Source organism: Anoplophora glabripennis, unplaced genomic scaffold (genome assembly GCF_000390285.2).
Source record: "Anoplophora glabripennis isolate ALB-LARVAE unplaced genomic scaffold, Agla_2.0 scaffold272, whole genome shotgun sequence".
Classification (NCBI taxonomy): Eukaryota; Metazoa; Arthropoda; class Insecta; order Coleoptera; family Cerambycidae; genus Anoplophora; species Anoplophora glabripennis.
The window spans coordinates 4585-23903 of record NW_019416854.1 but is presented as its reverse complement, the minus strand read 5'-3'; the positions used below and the strand labels follow the sequence as shown (position 1 = coordinate 23903).

Here is a 19319-nt window from a genome sequence, read left to right as displayed (position 1 = left end):
TGACATCGTCCCCTCCCTTGTACGACTGTTTTACAGCATCAATTCTAGCGAACCATTTACCAACATCGCTGTCTCCATTAAATTCGGAAATTAAGGCTTTCATATCAGCTAACGCACAGTATACGTATAACTTCTGTTTAGGTCTTCCGAAAAACTTTAGACTCTTCGCCCTCGGTATTGTCTCTTCGGAACCGCACACCTGAACTGTAAGGGGGGCCGGGCTTATTAATAATCACAAAAGTTGGTTTCACTAAGGTTTATTTAACATAAAACGGGAGCACACTATGCTTGCTTAACATATGACGCCATTCGTTCTTGCGTGACGTTTTTGACAGATCCGTGAGCATGGAACACCAGCCCGTGGACGCAATATAGTATCATAAGACAGTGGTTTGGCGGTAAATTCAAATTACTGGCCTGCACAATAAAGCTCACTTTTACTAAAAGTCTTTTATTAACACCAATAAAAATAATCTCGAGCATTTAAATATAGTCTTGAAATTATACAAAATTTTTAACATCTACAAAATTTACTTTACATAAATAATGAAGTACATTTTAAAGAGTTTTAAAGTAAACTATATTCCAATTTATCCAGAAACGGCTGGCGCTCTGAAGTATGGTATGGCCAAACTTGTGATTCCCCTATTTGGGTCGACTCTTGACTGATTTCAGATTCCAGGACACAAGTGGAGATCTGCAGTCGGCCAAGAAACGGTCCAAAAAGTAGATTCATACGTTTGGCTGTACCAGACGGCGGAGCACCAGCTATCACTGAATATATCTTCTATTTATTTATTATTAATAATTTACATTCGTTCCAATAATACAAGTTTTGAACAATGTGAAACACAATAGGTTATACATTGTAACTAAAAAGAGTTATAATTTGTTGGCACTAACTACCAAAAACCTTATTCTTTTTTCTTCTATTTCTTATTCATTTTTTTCTAATTCTACGAGTTCTTTGTAGCGTACCATTTTTGTATTTTCTATTTCTTTTTTTAATTCAAAATAATCTTCATTTACTCTCCTTTTTCTTTTCTTTACGGTAGGTTTTTCAAAACTAAGTTCTGTTGTGTCACTATCAATTACATCAATACTTTCAATCTCTATAGCAGCATTTTCATTCGGATCTTTGCTGGATACTAACGTATGTTTATTAGTAGGTTTATTGCCTAAAATATTATCCACTTTTAGTTTTGTTATATTTTGCATTTTTCTGGGATCTTTCCAAGCTGTTCCATTTCTGTGCACATTGTTCATATGTAACGGAAAATCCTTTACTCAATAAATCATTACAGACATTTTCAAATACATGCTTTTTTTTGGATGTGACATGTCCTCTATATTTCTTTCTGTTGATTGTATTAATAAAAATACTTCATCATATGGCCAGTGTATTCTGTCAGCAACGGTAGTAGCGACATCACTACTATTAGAATGTTCCAGCAATGTAGATGCTTGAGTACATGTTTGTATTGCAGTATTCCCATCATCACTTCTTTCTGATGTTTGCATTACCGTATCTAGATTTACTTCACTTCTGACTGGCGGTGGCCTGTTCAGATGATGATTTTTGCTTAGTTTAATAACTGTTGGTCAAATACTTCGTCTACAACAATTAAGTACAAATAAATTTCTGATAGTATTTCAGGATGTTCAAATAGCTCACAACAAAATGGATTGATTTGAAACTCTTGTTATGTTCCTGAAGCCGATATTTTGTTTGTTTGTGAGCATCTATTTGGGATGTTAGCTGGTATTCGGTAATTAAGCGGACACTACTTTTTGAATTTTCATAGATTAAACATAATTCTACAACCAGTACAACCAAGGTCATTCTTTTACCAACAACAAACTACTACCAATCAGAGCACGGAACTAAACATTTCTACCCTCTGCGGGCACGCCATAAACTAAGCTCGATGCTACCAACTACACTGCCAACGTAATTCAAGGCGGCAGGATTAAATCAATTTCCTACATGTTTAAAATTTTCAAAACGCACATCATTTTCATTATCAACAGGATTATGACTTAAATAGTCAACGTGAGCCATTTTACTGCCTTGCCGGTATTCAATAGAAAAGTCGTAGTCCTGCAATTTAATCCACCTCCGTGCTACGCGGGGATGCAAATTTTTCTTCAGTGCAGTAGCACGAACTGAGTTACAGTCTATATACACAGTGAAGTGAACACCGTACAAATACACTCGAAAATGTTCTACGGCTTCTACTAATGCCAGCGTCTCTAAATCTTAAGAATGGTATAACGACTCGTAGTCAGTAGTCCCACGGCTGTAGTAACCGACAGGACAGGCAATTCTAGCTTCTTTTTGGAGGAGTACAGCTCCTATTCCCACTGAACTCGCGTCCGTGTGTAGCTCACAAGGCAAGTCTGGGTTATACATACGCAAAAGAGGCGGTTCCGTTAATTTTGTTATTATTAACTGTCTTACTGTTTCACACTCAGATGTCCATTCAAATACGCGATTCTTTCGCAACAATGAGGTTATAGATGCAGTCAACTGCGAAAAGAAAAGTTTTTATAAATTTCCGAAAATATCCGGCTAGTCCCATAAACTGCCGTACACTTTTTACGTCTAAAGGAGGTGACGTTTGTAATAAAGCTCTAACCTTTCGTGGACTAGGTCTTATTGTTCCTTCACTTAATAGAACACCCAAATATTCAGTTTCTCGCACGAAGAATTCACACTTTTCGCAATTTAATGAAAATCCTGCAACAGATAGTGCACTTAGTCCTTGTTTAAGTGTTTCTGAAGAATGAGCACATCATCGATATAGACAAATGCCTTCATATATTTTAAGTCACCTAAAGCCTTATCAATTGCTCTTTGATACAAAGATGGTGAATTTACATATCCGAAAGGCATTCTCTTAAATTCATAATGCCCATCTGGTGTTACAAATGCTGCGATATATTGGGACTTTTCTTCAATTTCCATCTGGTAGAAACCAGATCTTATGTCCAAAGTTGTGAAGTATTTTGCTTTACACAAAGCGTTTATCTGGTCCTGAATAATCGGTAAAGGATATCGTTCTTTAACCACTTTTTTATTAATATCACGATAGCCGACGCACATCCTTAGTTGTCTATTTTTCTTTTTTGCAAGTACGATAGGACTAGCATAGTCCGACTAGCTTTTCCAAATGATACCATCGCATACTAATTCACTAATTTTTTTTTAACTTGTTCGCGTTCTTGGTAAGCCAATTTACGAGGGTGATACGCGACAAGTGTATCATTCTTTAATTTTATTGTCATTGTTCCGGTAGTAATATGGCGGCGTTTTGTTTCTGTAGTGCACTAACAAAATTTTAAATCGTGTCTTTCTTTTATCACTCAGTCCAGTCTGCTTTATTACTAATTTGTTAGTAGATTGTAAAGTAAGCACTCTCGGAATATTGTTTTGATCATGGTACAGTTCGATTCCGTCAGAACATTTCCGAATATGTAAATAAGGTCAACTTATAACGTCCCACCCGACAATTATATCAACTTCGCTTGGAACCGCACTATCGGATACAACTGTAAAATTTATTTCTAAAGTCACAGCTGGTAAAACAATGATCAAAAGTACCGATGGCATTAACAATTTAAACTTCTTAGTGCATAGAATCATCACGCCAAATTTCATCCAATTCGGTTAGATAATTTTTACATAATAATAGTTTAAATTTTTTATTTTTTTTAAATTAAAAAATTTTCAAAATCAAATTTCTAAGAATCTAAAGCTTTCGAATACTTGAAAATTTCACCACAAAAAGAAGAGCTCTCAAGCTTTAAATTTTTTTTTGAAAAATTCAAATCGGACGCTTAGGTGAGCCGTGGTGATTGTTTAAACACTTTCGCAATTTTCACGCTTCTAAGCAATTGCAATAATTTAATGTTATTTTCAATCGATTTTGAAGAAGTATTACACCCATTACCAAGGACAAATGTGTAAAAATGCTTACAAAACAGTGAAAGTAGACGAGTTCAAAATCGATTTTGAAGAAGACATGTTAGAAGAAAGTGCAAGAGAACTCGACAATCAGATTTCAGAGTCGTTAGAAAATGATATTTTGCAGTTGCAGGAGGAAATCGACGACGAAATAGATTGTGATAATACTGATGAGGCATGTGAAAAATCACCAACTAGTAAAAGAATTAGATTAGATTAAATGTAAATAAANATCTCCTGGAATCGACAAACACGATACCTGGGCGTGACGATGGACCAGCGTCTCACGTGGAAACCGCATATCGTGGAGACGGTGGCGCGAGCGAAGACCACTAGGGCTAGGCTCTATCCCTTACTCAAAGGTGGAAACACTCTCAGTTTAAGGAATAAGCGAACGCTTATCAAGGTGGTACTTCAACCGCAGTTAACCTACGCCTCCACAGCGTGGGGTCACGCGGCAAAAAGCCACTTAAAGTCATTACAGGCTGTGGAAATATAGCCCTCCGCACGGCCACCGACGCGCCCTGGTATGTAAGAAACTCTGACATATTACGAGACACAATACACAAACGCTACACAGACAATAAGACAGAACGCAGAGAAACGAAGACAACGACACACACACATACACACCCCCCCATACCCTCCTTACCTCTCCCCACGCTAGCCTAAGGGCCACCTTAGCAAAGCGCATCCCAGGCTGCATAGCCGCACTACCCTACCCAACCATACCACACATAAACATGACACTACCCCCGGGGTTTACACAGACGAGCCGGCGAAGCAAGAAGAGCGCCAGAAGAAAGGGCCCTAGCCGGCGGTGCCCAGCCAGGACAAAAGGAAGTCCCACAAAGCGCCTACACCGGCCGCATTTGCGGTCGGGGTAGACGACGGATGGGGCCCACCTACGAAGGCTGTCCAGGCCTACACGAAATGAGGCAGGATAAAGAGGGATAATCCCCCTCGATCCCAAATCATTGAGGCCAATTTCTAGCCATGGAATAATGGCGCGCGGTGTCAATGTCAATAGCGATCGGTAATTAAACGGACACTACTTGTTGAATTTTCATATATTAAACATAATTCTACAACCAGTACAACCAAGGTCATTCTTTTACCAACAACAATCTACTACCAATCAGAGCACGGAACTAAACATCTCTACCCTCTACCGGGCACGCCATAAACTAAGCTCAGTGCTACCAACTACATTGCCAACCTACTTCAAGGCGGCAGGTTTAAATAAATTGCCTACATGTTTAAAGTTTTCAAGACGCACACTTTTAAATTATTTTCATTATAAACAGGATTATGACTAAATAGTCAACGTGAGCCATTTTACTGCCTGGCCGGTATTCAATAGAAAAGTCGTAGTCCTGCAATTTAATCCACCACCGTGCTACGCGGGGATGCAAATTTTTCTTCAGTGCAGTAGCACGAACTGAGTTACGGTCTATATACACAGTGAAGTGAACACCGTACAAATACACTCGAAAATGTTCTACGGCTTCTAGTAATGCCAGCGTCTCTAAATCTTAAGAATGTTGTAGCGACTCGTAGTCAGTAGTCCGACGGCTGTAGTAACCGACAGGACAGGCAATTCCAGCTTCTTTTTGGAGGAGTACAGCTTCTATTCCCACTGAACTCGCGTCCGTGTGTAGCTCACAAGGCAAGTCTGGGTTATACATACGCAAAAGAGGCGGTTCCGTTAATTTTGTTATTATTAATTGTCTTACTGTTTCACACTCAGATGTCCATTCAAATACGCGATTCTTTCGCAACAATGAGGTTATAGGTGCAGTCAACTGCGAAAAGTTTTTATAAATTTCCGAAAATATCCGGCTAGTCCCATAAACTGCCGTACACTTTTTACGTCTAAAGGAGGTGACGTTTGTAATAAAGCTCTAACCTTTCGTGGACTAGGTCTTATTGTTCCTTCACTTAATAGAACACCCAAATATTCAGTTTCTCGCACGAAGAATTCACACTTTTCGCAATTTAATGAAAATCCTGCAACAGATAGTGCACTTAGTCCTTGTTTAAGTGTTTCTGAAGAATGAGCACATCATCGATATAGACTTCTTATCTTTTAAGTCATCTAAAGCCTTATCAATTGCTCTTTGATACAAAGATGGTGAATTTACATATCCGAAAGGCATTCTCTTAAATTCATAATGCCCATCTGGTGTTACAAATGCTGCGATATATTGGGACTTTTCTTCAATTTCCATCTGGTAGAAACCAGATCTTATGTCCAAAGTTGTGAAGTATTTTGCTTTACACAAAGCGTTTATCTGGTCCTGAATAATCGGTAAAGGATATCGTTCTTTAACCACTTTTTTATTAATATCACGATAGTCGACGCACATCCTTAGTTGTCCATTTTTCTTTTTTACAGGTACGATAGCACTAGCATAGTCCGACTAGCTTTCCCTAATAATACCATCGCGTACTAATTCACTAATTATTTTTTTAACTTGTTCGCGTTCTTGGTAAGCCAATCTACGAGGGTGATACGCGACAGGTGTATCANAATTTTTTTGCTATTTTTTTATACTTTTTTGCAATAACAATTAAGCCCACGTTTTTTTTATTTGCATAGAAAAATTATGATTTCTAATGTTGTTTAGAAGCCGTTAAAGCAAAAATCTCCTATCATATGCGTTTTACCCAAGTATACCCTTTATAAAACAGATACCGCCTGGACTAACAGGACAGGTGAACAAGGAACTCCCAACGCTCCAAGAGACATATATTGGTAAGTAAGGGAGACTGGGGATCATTCAACCTCTAATAGTTCATTAGCTGTAATATTCTAAAAACTATTATTTTAAAATCTTTTATGTTGCATACCTTTTATCTACAGTCTTTACCATCACAGTCTATAAACTATATTCATATAAAAGTTAAACTTTTGATTAGAGAGCATTTTGAAAAAAAGGTTGTGTTTGGTTGAATCTGCCCCAATACTGGGGTACCTTCAACACATAGGTGGGGTAGATTCAACCACATTATAATTTGGAGATATTTAAATAAACAACGTTTGAAAGATCTTTATTAAAAATACTAAAATTAACAATACATTCAGAACTCGGAACTTAACATTTGACAATATTATTATTGGCTCATAAGAGCAGTTAGAACTATGAGATATTCCATCCTCTGAAGTTAATCTTCCATTTGTAGAAAGAGGACGTTCTGGCAGTACCATAGCTTTGTGGCTTTGGCAGACAACTTACAATATCGTTCCTGTCTATAATATTAATGTCGTCAACAATCGGATACACAAAAGTATTTGAATTATTTTTTCGACGATGAAATTTAATTTCGTAGTCTGTCTGGTCTTTTCCAATGACACAGCCAATATAATGTATTACCTTTGTCTTCGTGTGACATTTAGTCAGTACGAAGTCACCTTCACATATTATTACATTTGGTTCTATAGAGATGGGATATTCGTCCAATGAAGAGTCATCACTGGATAAATCTGCTAATTCTTTTTCTTCATTAGCTGATTCGCTGCTATCACTATCCTCTTGCATTATCTTTCGCTTTGTTGTTTTTGATAAATCTATTGACGTTTTTCTTTGTTTCACTCTTTCAATTTCTTCTAATTCATCCATAACGGGAGTAGAAGTGTAGATTTTGGATTTTGTTTGCCTTCTGATAATTTTTTGTTCTTTTTTCTTATTTTCAGACTTTGGATAGGGTCTTATATCTTCAATTTTGAGTTTACGCCTTGCAGGTGAGACCTGTTTGGAGCATGAAGGTGCAGATTCCTCAATACTGTCATTTGTCTGCTTTACAATGTCACCGTTATCATCGCTTGGTTTGTCTTATGACCTATTACTTGGTGTAGATATTTTATCTGTTACGGTACTCGCTAGAAAGTCTTCATCGGAAAATGCAAGTCGATTTAAAGGCCATAAGCCAAGCTTTTTAAAAGCGTTGATTGTGTTAGAGCTGATAAAATATTTGGTATATGCTTTATTGGTGAGTTCTCCCAAATTTCGTATTGTTATAGTTTTCCCCGAGTTTGAAATTAACCAATCATCGAAAGCAACAGCGAGAGCTGATTTGAATGGACCGAAAACCCCAATGTCTAAGGGTTGCATTCGATGTGTGGTGTGGGGCGGAAAAGAAACGAGGCAGATTCCGGAGCTTTTACAGAATTTAATTGCATTCAAAGAAATGTGTGAGCTATGGTTATCCAATAGTAATGGTATAGGATGCTCTTTGGAACAGTTCGTATACTCTTTAATGTGTTTCAATACTCTGGGAAACAATTCTTTGGTCATCCAGCCTGATTTGTTCCCCAAAACTAAAGAAGATTCGGGGGCACCGGTGATATAATCTTCAGGTGATCGCACTCTTGGTACTATATATACAGGTGGGACTGTATTTCCTATAGCGTTTACTTATACCAACAAAGGTGACATTTTCTCCGCGTTCACCAGATGCAACCCGCCCTACCTGTTTCTTTCCTTTTTGGGAAACAACATTTACTGGTTTCATCACGGTATTAACGCCTGTTTCGTCTAAATTAAAGATTTTCTCTGCCTTAAATTTGTGTTTTTCTAACACGGCTACGTAATTTTCAAAAAATTCATTCACTCGATCTCTATTAAAACCAGTTGCACGCAAAATGCTGGTACTTTCTGGTTTTCGCAAGGATAGTTGTGGGTGCCTAGACATAAAACCAAACAACCAGTCCATTCCTAGAAAGTATTATGGTAAAGAATTGATAAACATACCTATGGAAATTAAGTTATTACCAGCAATTTTATATTCATTCCAAGAAGCAGGAACCTTACAGTCAGGAATACTTGATGCATAGTCAAAAGCAACGAGCCTAATTTGTTTATAAGATAGCCCATAATGTAAATTGGAGCATTGTTTTATGTAATTAGCGAGATCAGTCTCCTCTGAAACTGAAAATACTTGATTCACAGTGTATTTATTATGAAATTTCCCTGAGTCCTCATCGCCTGACGACATTCCTGAATCAGACTCTTTTAAATACATTTCTTGTTGATTTTTCTTTCTGATTATTTTAATCCTTGACATGAGTGTATTTGTGTTTATATTGTGCAATCTTGCCGACTCACGGATCGGAATTTTGTTTTTAAAATAATTTCTAATAGCCTTCATGATTTTTTCGTCTATAGACGTGTCAGTTTTACGCATATATTTTCTAGGCATCTAGAATATTGACAAGAAAATAGATTTGAATGAAAACGTCAAATTCCAATCATGTCGATGGGGTACTTTCAATGATGGTACATTCAACCGGTGGTTGAATGTACCCCATCTTAAATGGTTGAATGTGCCCCAATATGGTCTAAACAGTGATTCATACTATACAGGGTCCGGCAAAATGATCTCCCACATTTTAACCTTTAATAAAAACGAAATTGTAAATGCTATTTATATATTTTGTTTATTATATGGAAACATATACTATGCCATTTATGTTCATTAAGTTTTGAAAATTACGGATTCCAAGTGGCGGCCATTTTTTTCGATACACATTCGAAGCTGATTTCTGAAGGCTTCCATGACTCGAACAGTCATTTGAGGCGGTATTTCTGCAATTTCTTGGCGTATTGCTGCTTTCAATTCGTCAATGGTTCGGGGATGGTGTTGAAAGACCTTCTCTTTCAGGTAGCCCCACAGGAAAAAGTCGCATGGGGCAAGATCGGGTGAACGCGCTGGCCACCCAATGTCTCCACGTAACGAGATTACATGTCCTGGAAAAATTTCCCTTAAAACGTCCATTGACCTTCTTGCCGTATGAGCCGAAGCTCCATCTTGTTGGAACCACACATCCGGATGTTCAAATTCTCTAAGTTTTGGTTCCAAAAAATTGCGTAGCATATCGATATATCGATCGGCAGTCACAGTAACCGTTACGCCTCCCTCCTCAAAAAAGTAAGGACCCCAAACGTCAAATGATCCAACAGCACACCAAACCGTAACACGTGGACTGTGAAGTGGCCTTTCATGGAGCTGCCGCGGATTTACTGGTGCCCAGTAGCGAAAATTCTGCTTGTTCACACAACCAGATAAGTGGAAATGAATGATCGTCGCTCGTTATCAAAAAAGCATTTTGTGGGACGTTTTGAAGAATCTCGTTGGAACATGCTGTACGATTAACCCAGTCTCGTTCACTAAGTTCTTGCACGATCATCATTTTGTATGGGTGGAACTTCAGATCTTGGTGTAAAATCCTTCTCACGGTACGATCTGACAAACGCAAAGCTGAGGCATGCTTAGCAGCTGAACGCGTAGGAGATCGTTCCACTGCTTCTCTTACAGCTGCGACATTTTCAATTGTCCGAGCGCTTCTGGGTCTACCAGGTGATTTTCTTTTAACAAGCTTTTCTAACAATCGATTCCAAATTTAGATATTTTGGTGCATCTACAAGTATCATCTAAAAAGCTACAGGCAAAAATCTTACCTTAAAAACAGCGATTTTCAATTTTTCTCCGATTTCTGTAAGGATCGATAAAAACCGGTTCACTTGTTGACTCAAAGAAATGTATACTGTAAAGATAGTGCGAAATCCCTTATTGACCGCGAAATTTAAAAATTGCTCGTTTGAGAAGCGAAGGTTGTATCTACCCCATGATAGAATGATCCCCAGTCTCCCCTATGAAATTTATACACTTTCACCTTTTAGGCAAAGAACTACGACTCGTGGTAGAGGAGAATCTGTTTAAAACTACTATGCCGGTGTCGTTACTGAACGAACTACGGCATAATTTGAGGTATTACCTAATTTCCACAATCTACCTAGATTTTTACTAACTGAACTTCTCAAGAACTCTAAATATTTAACACAAAGAAAAGGCCGTGCTACAGGTATCAACAACCTCCTCTAACACTTCTCCCTCACTCACTCACTCACTCACTGACTTTTTTTCCAGATCGAGATTACGCGACCACACCCAGAAATCCGTCTGGGCTAATCGTGGCGCCCCCTCGCGCCCGCGACATTAAAAGCTTTTCGCCCGGGCGAAACATACTCTGCAAAACGAAAGCACTTCGAAGGAACTCTATTCTCCCTGTTCCATGCTTTGTCTGGCTTGTTTTCTGGAATGTTGTTTTCCGTGTTCAGTTACTTCAGTTCTGTAAAAAGAATAAAAATATAGAATGGCGTAAGAACGCCATTGAGTGCAATGTAGTGAAAAGGTGGAAACCGCTTTGTTTGTTTTTAATATCCGTAAGGAATACCTACTTTACTGTCGTTGTGTGAAAAGGTTCTCCAGTCCTGTGTGTTAGTTTAGATGTAATATTTTCTTGTTATATGGAGGATTAACTAGTTTGGGAGTTCCAACATCCCGTTTAGACTGGAAAACTAATTTCAACAATTCTATACCCGTACCCTCCCAAGGATATTATTGGTGCCTAGCAGTGGAAGAATTTTAGATTGGAGACGTAGAGCTTTTTTCTGTTGTGAGAAAAAAACCCTTGGTAAAAAGGTAACCTTTTTTTTACCATACTTAAACGGCACTATATTACAACCGTTAAGAAAAGTTTTGTCTGTTGTTCTTGCTAATATTTTCGGATGGAGTTCTGGATGTCTGTCATTAAAAATTCGAGATACTTCTCTTTCGAACTTTTCTGTCATCACAAAGTTTTACTATTTCAATCTTATGTTATAACGTTAAATTACCAGCCATACTTTTTACTTAAATTTCACTACTGAGCTAATAAATTTGACATTTTCGTCTTTTGTTTGGATAACTTGTCATCTGCGACGTAAGTAATTGCAAAGCCTGCTATTAGGAATATTGTTCATAACTATGGAGCTGTATTATTAGAGCAAGCTTAAATAAAACAAAGATTGTCACTATTATGAATAATGGTTGGTTTATAAAAAAGTGTTAGCCCTAACTTAGCCGTAACTTAACCTTAATCTTAGTTCTAAAAAGTTAAATGTACAGAATGTAATGTACCGGTTTATAAAAATCTTAACCTTGCCCTAGTTTTATACATTACATTTTGTACATTTAAATTTTTAGGACCAAGATTAAGGTTAAGGCTAAGTTAGGACTAATACTTTTTTATAAACCAACCATATCTGTGGGGTCGACATTTATTAAATTTTGTTTAGTGACGAGGCAGTATTTACAAAAATATTAATTCAATTAAATGGAGATTTGGTTGAAAAATCCAGAATTTAAAGTTAATTCATGTGTTAATTTTATTTTATTTTACTGTGTTTTATGTTAATTTCTCGTTTGGTTTTCTGTTTGTTTCATTGTATTTTGATACAAGGATGTCTATTAAATGTTATTAAATATTTGTTCTTATTGATTTGTTATCGCATGGATTACTAGATAAAAAGCTTCTTAATGCATAATAAACAACTTGACAGCAATTTAGCCGCAGAATCATTAATGTGAATAATTATTAACCAATTGTAATAACAGGGGGTAACGCATACTTAGATCAACGGTGGTTATGGGTTATTCCAGCGAAACTCCTCATTTTGTATAACAGTTTTTCGGAAAAAAAAATTAATTAAATTTTTGAATAGACTGGTTTTTTATTTAACGAACATATTGTGGGAGTACAGCGAAAATCCACTAAGTCCCAAAGCGGGAATTTTGGGAAAACGTATTTTAAAATTTCGAAGTAATGTTACAAAAGAATAAAAACAACATTGTATGAAAAACAAAATTTATATTTGCTTAAAATAAAATATATTGCAACTCAAAAATGGACAGTGTATTTATTCTGTCATAATTTATGACTTCGTAACTATATAGTGGGATAATGGTATGTCATCTGAATCATCAGAATCGTTATCTTGGTATTTACGAAATGGGGGGAAGGTTTGTGTCATTTCATCATCAGATTCCTCTGTACCACTGTCTTCAGTTGAGGGCTCTATGGTCAAATCCTTCACAGTACTAGACGTAGGAAGTGACTTATACCACCCATGAAATTCTTCTGGTATAGCTGGGGGTTTGCAGTTTGAAATTTTGCATAAATTCAGGAGGTCATGTTTCTTTTTAATACTGATTGGTGACAGTTTCGTGTATAGTTTTTTAAGTTGCTTTGGTATAGCTGGCGGTCTTCCCTTGCCATATAAATTTATTTTTTTGTACTCTGCCGAATGATCATATTTAAAGTAAATTATTCCAGGTGTTTCTTTCATGTACTTAAGGCTTTTAATTAACAGCCAATTTACAGCTTGTCCATCTGTGTCTTTGCTTTTGTTTCCGATTAGGATGGATGATAATTGCTATAAATCGTAGAAGTCTGTAAATTTCATTTGTTTTACATTGTAAGGTTCACTGACTACTTTTGTTTCTTTGACTTCTTGCCATCAGAAAAATATTAAGCCAGTCTTGGATGGTGTAAACTGGAACGAATTTCTTAGCCTTTTCTATGGCGCTGTGCATCGAATCTACCTACATATACGAGTGGCCACTTTCCAAAAACTTATGTTCTATTACCTGTAGATGACTTATTTGCACTGTGTATAAAAGAAGGGCTGCAACATGTTTGTTCCGATTTTGGCCCGCACAAGTATCAGACCACAATGAAATTTCAGTTACATGTGTAGGTAGATTAATCAGATAGTGGAAGAGGCAACTTCCAATTTCTGGGCTTCCCCTCCTTCCATGTAGATCGGTCCAATAAAAACAATATGCGTCATTTGGAGGTGCAATATCATAAATTGTTAGATTATAGATGCATACTTTCCGACTGTAATACATCGGACTACCATCTGAACAGGGTATTTGAAGAACGGACTGCAAATCAAATGTAACGCTTACAAAATTATTTTCTTTTAATGCCCTTTCCTTGTCAGAACTCTTTGCAGCATAACACTCATGCTTTCTCCTTTGATGATTTTGATAAGCCTCTTCTAACTTTTCTTTTTCTGTGGCATTCTTGTAATTTTCACAAGTTTGACATAAGTTCTTTGGTTTGAAGAACGATACATTTTAAAAGCCACCAAAAATTCTCTTTTACATGATAAATGACACAGGTTCCTTATTTTCCTCTATACACTTCTCTTTGTACAGAGAAAACATTTTTGAAATGCTTAGTTTGCTATCTAAGTACAATCTTTTGGTTGATTTTCTTGAGTAATGAGATTCCATGGTTGGAAAACTCTCTATGTGTTCTCTTACAGCCTTCAACATTTCTGGTTTTGTTTTATTTATTGGCTCATTTTTGCCTCTTTTGTCCTCAGCTATATAAGTGTTATTACTTCCCTTATATTTAAAAGCGTTATAAACTACAACATTACTGATACACAGCGTCTTAAGAAAAAAGTTTTGGCATACTCTGTGCTTATTTCTATTTTTTTCAAAGTAATATTGCTTGCTGTCTTTACGTAAAGGATTACCTTTTCGCTGTCTCCTTTGTTCAGGAGAGCTACAGGTAATATTTGCTAATATAAAATCTTTTTGCCGTTTAAAGTCGGCCATGCCCCAACAAATGCCTATCTTCTTCAGTAAAGTGCTCTTTACACTTAAAACGACACTTTTTACAATTAACCAACTTAGGAATTTTAGCTGGTTGTCGCTTATTTTTTATCATGTAAGGTAACCCTTCACTTCTTCTCTTCATGGCTACATTTTTTTTCCATGTATTTGGGAAACTTTTTCCATATACTTAAAGTTTTTTAAATTTTGATTCATGTTCGTCATCTAAAAGGGTAAACACGTAAACATGTTGGGCCTATTGACAGTATACAAAAAAATATTAATACTTACCCTCTGGTGAATAAGGAGGATCTCGTACTGAATCATCTTTGTCCGAACTTACTAAATCATTTTCTGATTGATTATCTCGTACGGCTAACGGTATTTCTGTTAAATCTTCAGATACATTTTTCACATTGCAGAAAGTCTCATTGTCTTGAATATCTGGAAATTGAAAGTATTCTGTTCTATTCTAATACTACTACTGAGAGGCAAATCCGTTTATATAATTTGCACTAGTTTACACGGTTTCTTAGATATTTAAATTACAAACCACAGATATTATATTCATTAACTTACCTTTCATTTTCTCATTGCATCTATCGGTGTCCAAAAATGAATTGAGTTCATTTACTTTCAAAGAATTGTTTTGTAAATTAGCAATCCCTTTTTTCAGTTGTACACATGCCAACATAACAATTTTTTTTCTCTTGAAGTCATCCTAAATCAATATACGAAAACTTTTAGTGTATTGTTCCAAACAAAACAGCTAATAGCACGATAATAACAGATTACTAACATAACCTCACTCGTATGCACTAAGTCGCAGCTGACAGCTAAGCCGACAGTTAAAATCAACTAAGTGCATGTAGTATATTTCTTCTGTATAACTTAACGTTGAAACGGACTTAGGTAAAACAGACATACGTGTATCAGCGCAGGCGTAGCCGATAGGGATTTAGTGGTTTATTAACATACTAGAGAACAAAAGCAGGGACTTAGTGGTAGTATTAGTCTAAATTGTTTAATTTATGGACTTAGTGGATTTTTGTTGTATTGCCACGATATACTAAAGCCAACATATTGTCTATCTGAGCTTAATTATTAACATTTTCTGAAAAAGAAAATATGATTCATAGACTTAACGGTTGTTAACGGAAGTGACAAATGTAAGATAAAACATGTAAAAGTACTACGATGTAATTATATTAGGCGGCAACTTTTTAAATATGCTGCCTGTTGTTTAAAACTTTTGTCGGTTGGTAAATTTTGGTAATAATCTTGAACATGCTTATCAAGTAAGATGAATAGGGATAAAATCGAACCCATTTTAGATTAGTTGAACATTATCGCATCACAACAAACAAAATAATACTTAACTAAATTTGACTGCGCTTCAGATATAATATCTTCAATAATAAAACTAAATATGTACTGATGTACTGTACAGATATGACATCAAAGTAAGTTACTTTCCTAAAAAAAATGATGTTTAAAAAAAATTTATTTCTGATCTTACCCCACCAAAGGGGAAAGATCAGATATAATCTTAAAACTCCGTATAACTCTTTATAAATAGATGCGGAACAAGAACGAAATTCGAACTAACCCCATATCGATCCTCTAATTTTCTAATTAAAAAATATATATAATTTTGTAGTCGTTTGTTATTTGTAGTTATTCGTACTTACCCCGCATACCTACCTATTAATATTAAATAACAAAAGAAGCAGTTAAAACAATCAATTTTATATACACCTGATTTTTCTAATTTATGTGTTTATCTAAGTGTTCCCACTAAATGTGTGTTATTGTCTAGAAGTTGGTTCGCTAATTTTAAACTTGTATACCAATTGTCCGTGATTATTGTCTTTCCTGTGTTCAAGAGTTTTTTTGAGTTCCATTACAATTTTTCTCTGCGCTGATGTCTTTGGATTCTGTTCTTTGCCTGCATAAAGTTTCATGTTCCACGTATAACCATTATCACAGCATAATTTGAACATCTTGAGACCATATTTGTGGGTCTTGTTTGGCATATACTGCTTTATAAGTAAACGTCCTCGAAACGAAGTGAGACTTTCGTCAATGCATATTAATTTATCAGGTACATAGATTTCCTACCATTTCTTTAGGAATATATTTATTAGAGGTTAAATTTTATGATTGATAGAATATCCTCAGAACATTTCTGATTGTCGCTAAAATGCCAAAATGTTAAAAGGAAGTGGAACCTATTTCTGCTCATAAGCTCTGAAGCGACAGAGTTCTTGAAGAGGCGGCATTGACTCCAATAATCCTTATCTGTTGGCATTTTCACCAGTCCCATGTATCCTAGAAGCCCAATGAACTGTCTAATTTCGTGTTTGTTTGTACGAGTCCAGTCATGTAATCTAGAAGTACGAGCTATATCTTCGATTGATATCAGTTCCTGAGTAGCATAGAGATTGGTTTGTTCTACCATCATTTCCAGAATCTCATTATCTACGAACAGAGAATAAAATTCAGAGATATCGGCATGCACTAAAACATTGTAGGGAAAAATCAAGTGATCATCTTTAGGATCGGTCCAAAAATTATTCATCAAAGGAATCTGACGGTCATTTTGAGAATTGTCGCTTTCGTATTTCATGTCATTTGAATTCTGTATTTCTGGATTATTATTTTCTACATTTATTTGACTAACAAAAGCACGATTCCCGCCTGGTAAGAGATCTTCAGTAGCATTTTCGACCTCACCTGTCAAGAGACCTTCAGTAGAATCATCGATGTTTTTGCCCTAAAATTAATTTACAGAAAAAAACAACTTTGCAAAAAACGAGTTAGAGATTGTTGACTTACGGGGTTTTTAAAATAAATTTAAAAATGTAAGTTACAATTTGCTTTTACTTTTTTTGGGTGTTTAATACTAGAAGAGTGTATGATGTCTTCATAAAATGGTTTATGTTCTTCCTCAACCCACTGAAGTAACATTTTCAGATGTTGAATTTTAGTACCTAAAAATAGGAAGTTTTTCTAAGTTTTTTTTTAAACTACAATCACTTTTATAGGATGTAAGTCTACTTTTTAACGTACGACCCATTTTTCCAATGTATGTCTGGTTGCAGTTCGCACAATCAATTTTATATACAACACCTGCGCGCGTATTCTGTATCGTCGTAGGGAAGGAAATTTCTTTCTGTAAGTACAGAGAGAAAATTTCTTTCTATTATGTGAACCTATTCTGTACCAATCTTTCTATGGTCGGTCGGGTACGCTCGTCTATAGAGAAATCTGAATTATTCAATGTAAAAACATTGACTTTTTTTAGGGAAATTTGGGATAACTTTTAGGACTTTTCGATTAAGTTGGCATGGCAACATATGTTTATATATTTTACGAGAATTTTTTATTTTTGAGTTGTGTAAGAAATTTTTCACGTTTGGGTTTATATTCCGTGTAAAAATAAAAGCTATAGCATAATATCTGTTCCTAGTTTTAGTTTTTTAGTACGTGTACATTATAAACTATAGACCCAATATTCCTGCATTTGCTACAGGAAGCAGAAGATGAAGAACGACAAAACCAATTACGTTTGGAGAGAAGAATTTTGCGAGATGAACAAAATGCTTTCGAATTGCCCGAACGAGAATTCCAGAAATGCTTCAGGCTAAGTCGACCCATACCCCACTTACCCCCCATATGGATGCAGGAACCAGAGCAACAAGAGTTATAATCCATATCAGGATCTTTGCAGCCCTAAGGTTTTTTGCTCACGGCTCATATCAGAAGGCAAGCGGAAATGAAATGCATGTGGCCCTATCACAACCTGCATTTAGCCGGGCACTATATGAGGTGTGTTTGGCTCTAGAGTCCATTGCCCATAGGTGGATAAAATTTCCCATAACTGAAGCCGAAAAGCAAGAAAAAAAAGAAGAGTTTATGGCCCGGTTTGGATTTCCAGGGGTGGTAGGCTGCATCGATGGCACTCATATTGTCATTGTTGCACCACGAGAAGATGAACATTTATATTTCAATAGAAAACAATATCATTCGAAGAATGTACAATTAATATGCGACGCGAATCTAATGATATTAAATGTTAAGTCCAATTATGGTGGTGCATCTCACGATGCGTTTATTTGGAGAAATTCCAACGTAAGGACACATTTAGAACAAATGTATGATCAGGGTGATCACAATTCGTGGCTACTTGGAGACAGTGGCTATCTTCAAGAGCCATGGCTTATGACTCCTATTCAAGGTGTGCCCAGAGATACTCCCGAAGGTAGTATATACGGCAGCTTTAACAAGTACCAGAAATTGTGTGGAAAGATGTATAGGTATTGTCTAAAACATGTTCACAGTATATTTTTGTACTAATAACGAAAATGATTTTTTTCAGGAGTATTGAAAAACCGATTTCGCTATCTACTGAAGGACAGGGCCTTACATTATGACCCCTTCAAAGCCGGCCAAATCATCAATGCAGTTAGTGTTCTACACAATATGTGTGTTAGGGCTAATCTGGCCATCGAAGGTGGTGAAGAGGAGGAACGTGATAACGAAGAAAATATTCCTGATGAGGATAGAGTTGGTATTGCAAGAAATGTCCTTGTACAAGGGCAGGCGAGAAGAGCTAATATATGTAATACAAATATATTTCCAAAATATTTAATTATATATTTTAAATAAAACAAACTTAAACAATAAAAAAATAACAAAATTGTCAATAAACAACACTTAAAAATCTCAAAAATCCCTTGTTAGACAGAGTTTTAATGAAATTTTATGGAAAAAAATCGAGCAAAGGTCTAAATAAACAACATACAGTATGTCCACAGATTGAGTGCACGTGGGGCTAGAAAAAAATTAATCCAATTGATTAATTTACAGGGGGTTTTTACGATTAATTTTCACAAAT

General features: G+C 36.1%; 1 protein-coding gene across 1 annotated transcript; it reads left to right on the top strand.

The window, feature by feature from the left end:
- Positions 1–11365: 11365 nt before the first annotated feature.
- LOC108906106 (putative nuclease HARBI1) lies at positions 11366–19028 on the top strand. The gene is made up of 3 exons (XM_018709267.1): positions 11366–11452; positions 17955–18738; positions 18801–19028. The coding sequence occupies exons 2-3, from the start codon at positions 18056–18058 to the stop codon at positions 18853–18855; spliced, it is 738 nt and encodes a 245-aa protein (XP_018564783.1). The 5' UTR covers positions 11366–11452; positions 17955–18055; the 3' UTR covers positions 18856–19028.
- Positions 19029–19319: the final 291 nt, after the last annotated feature.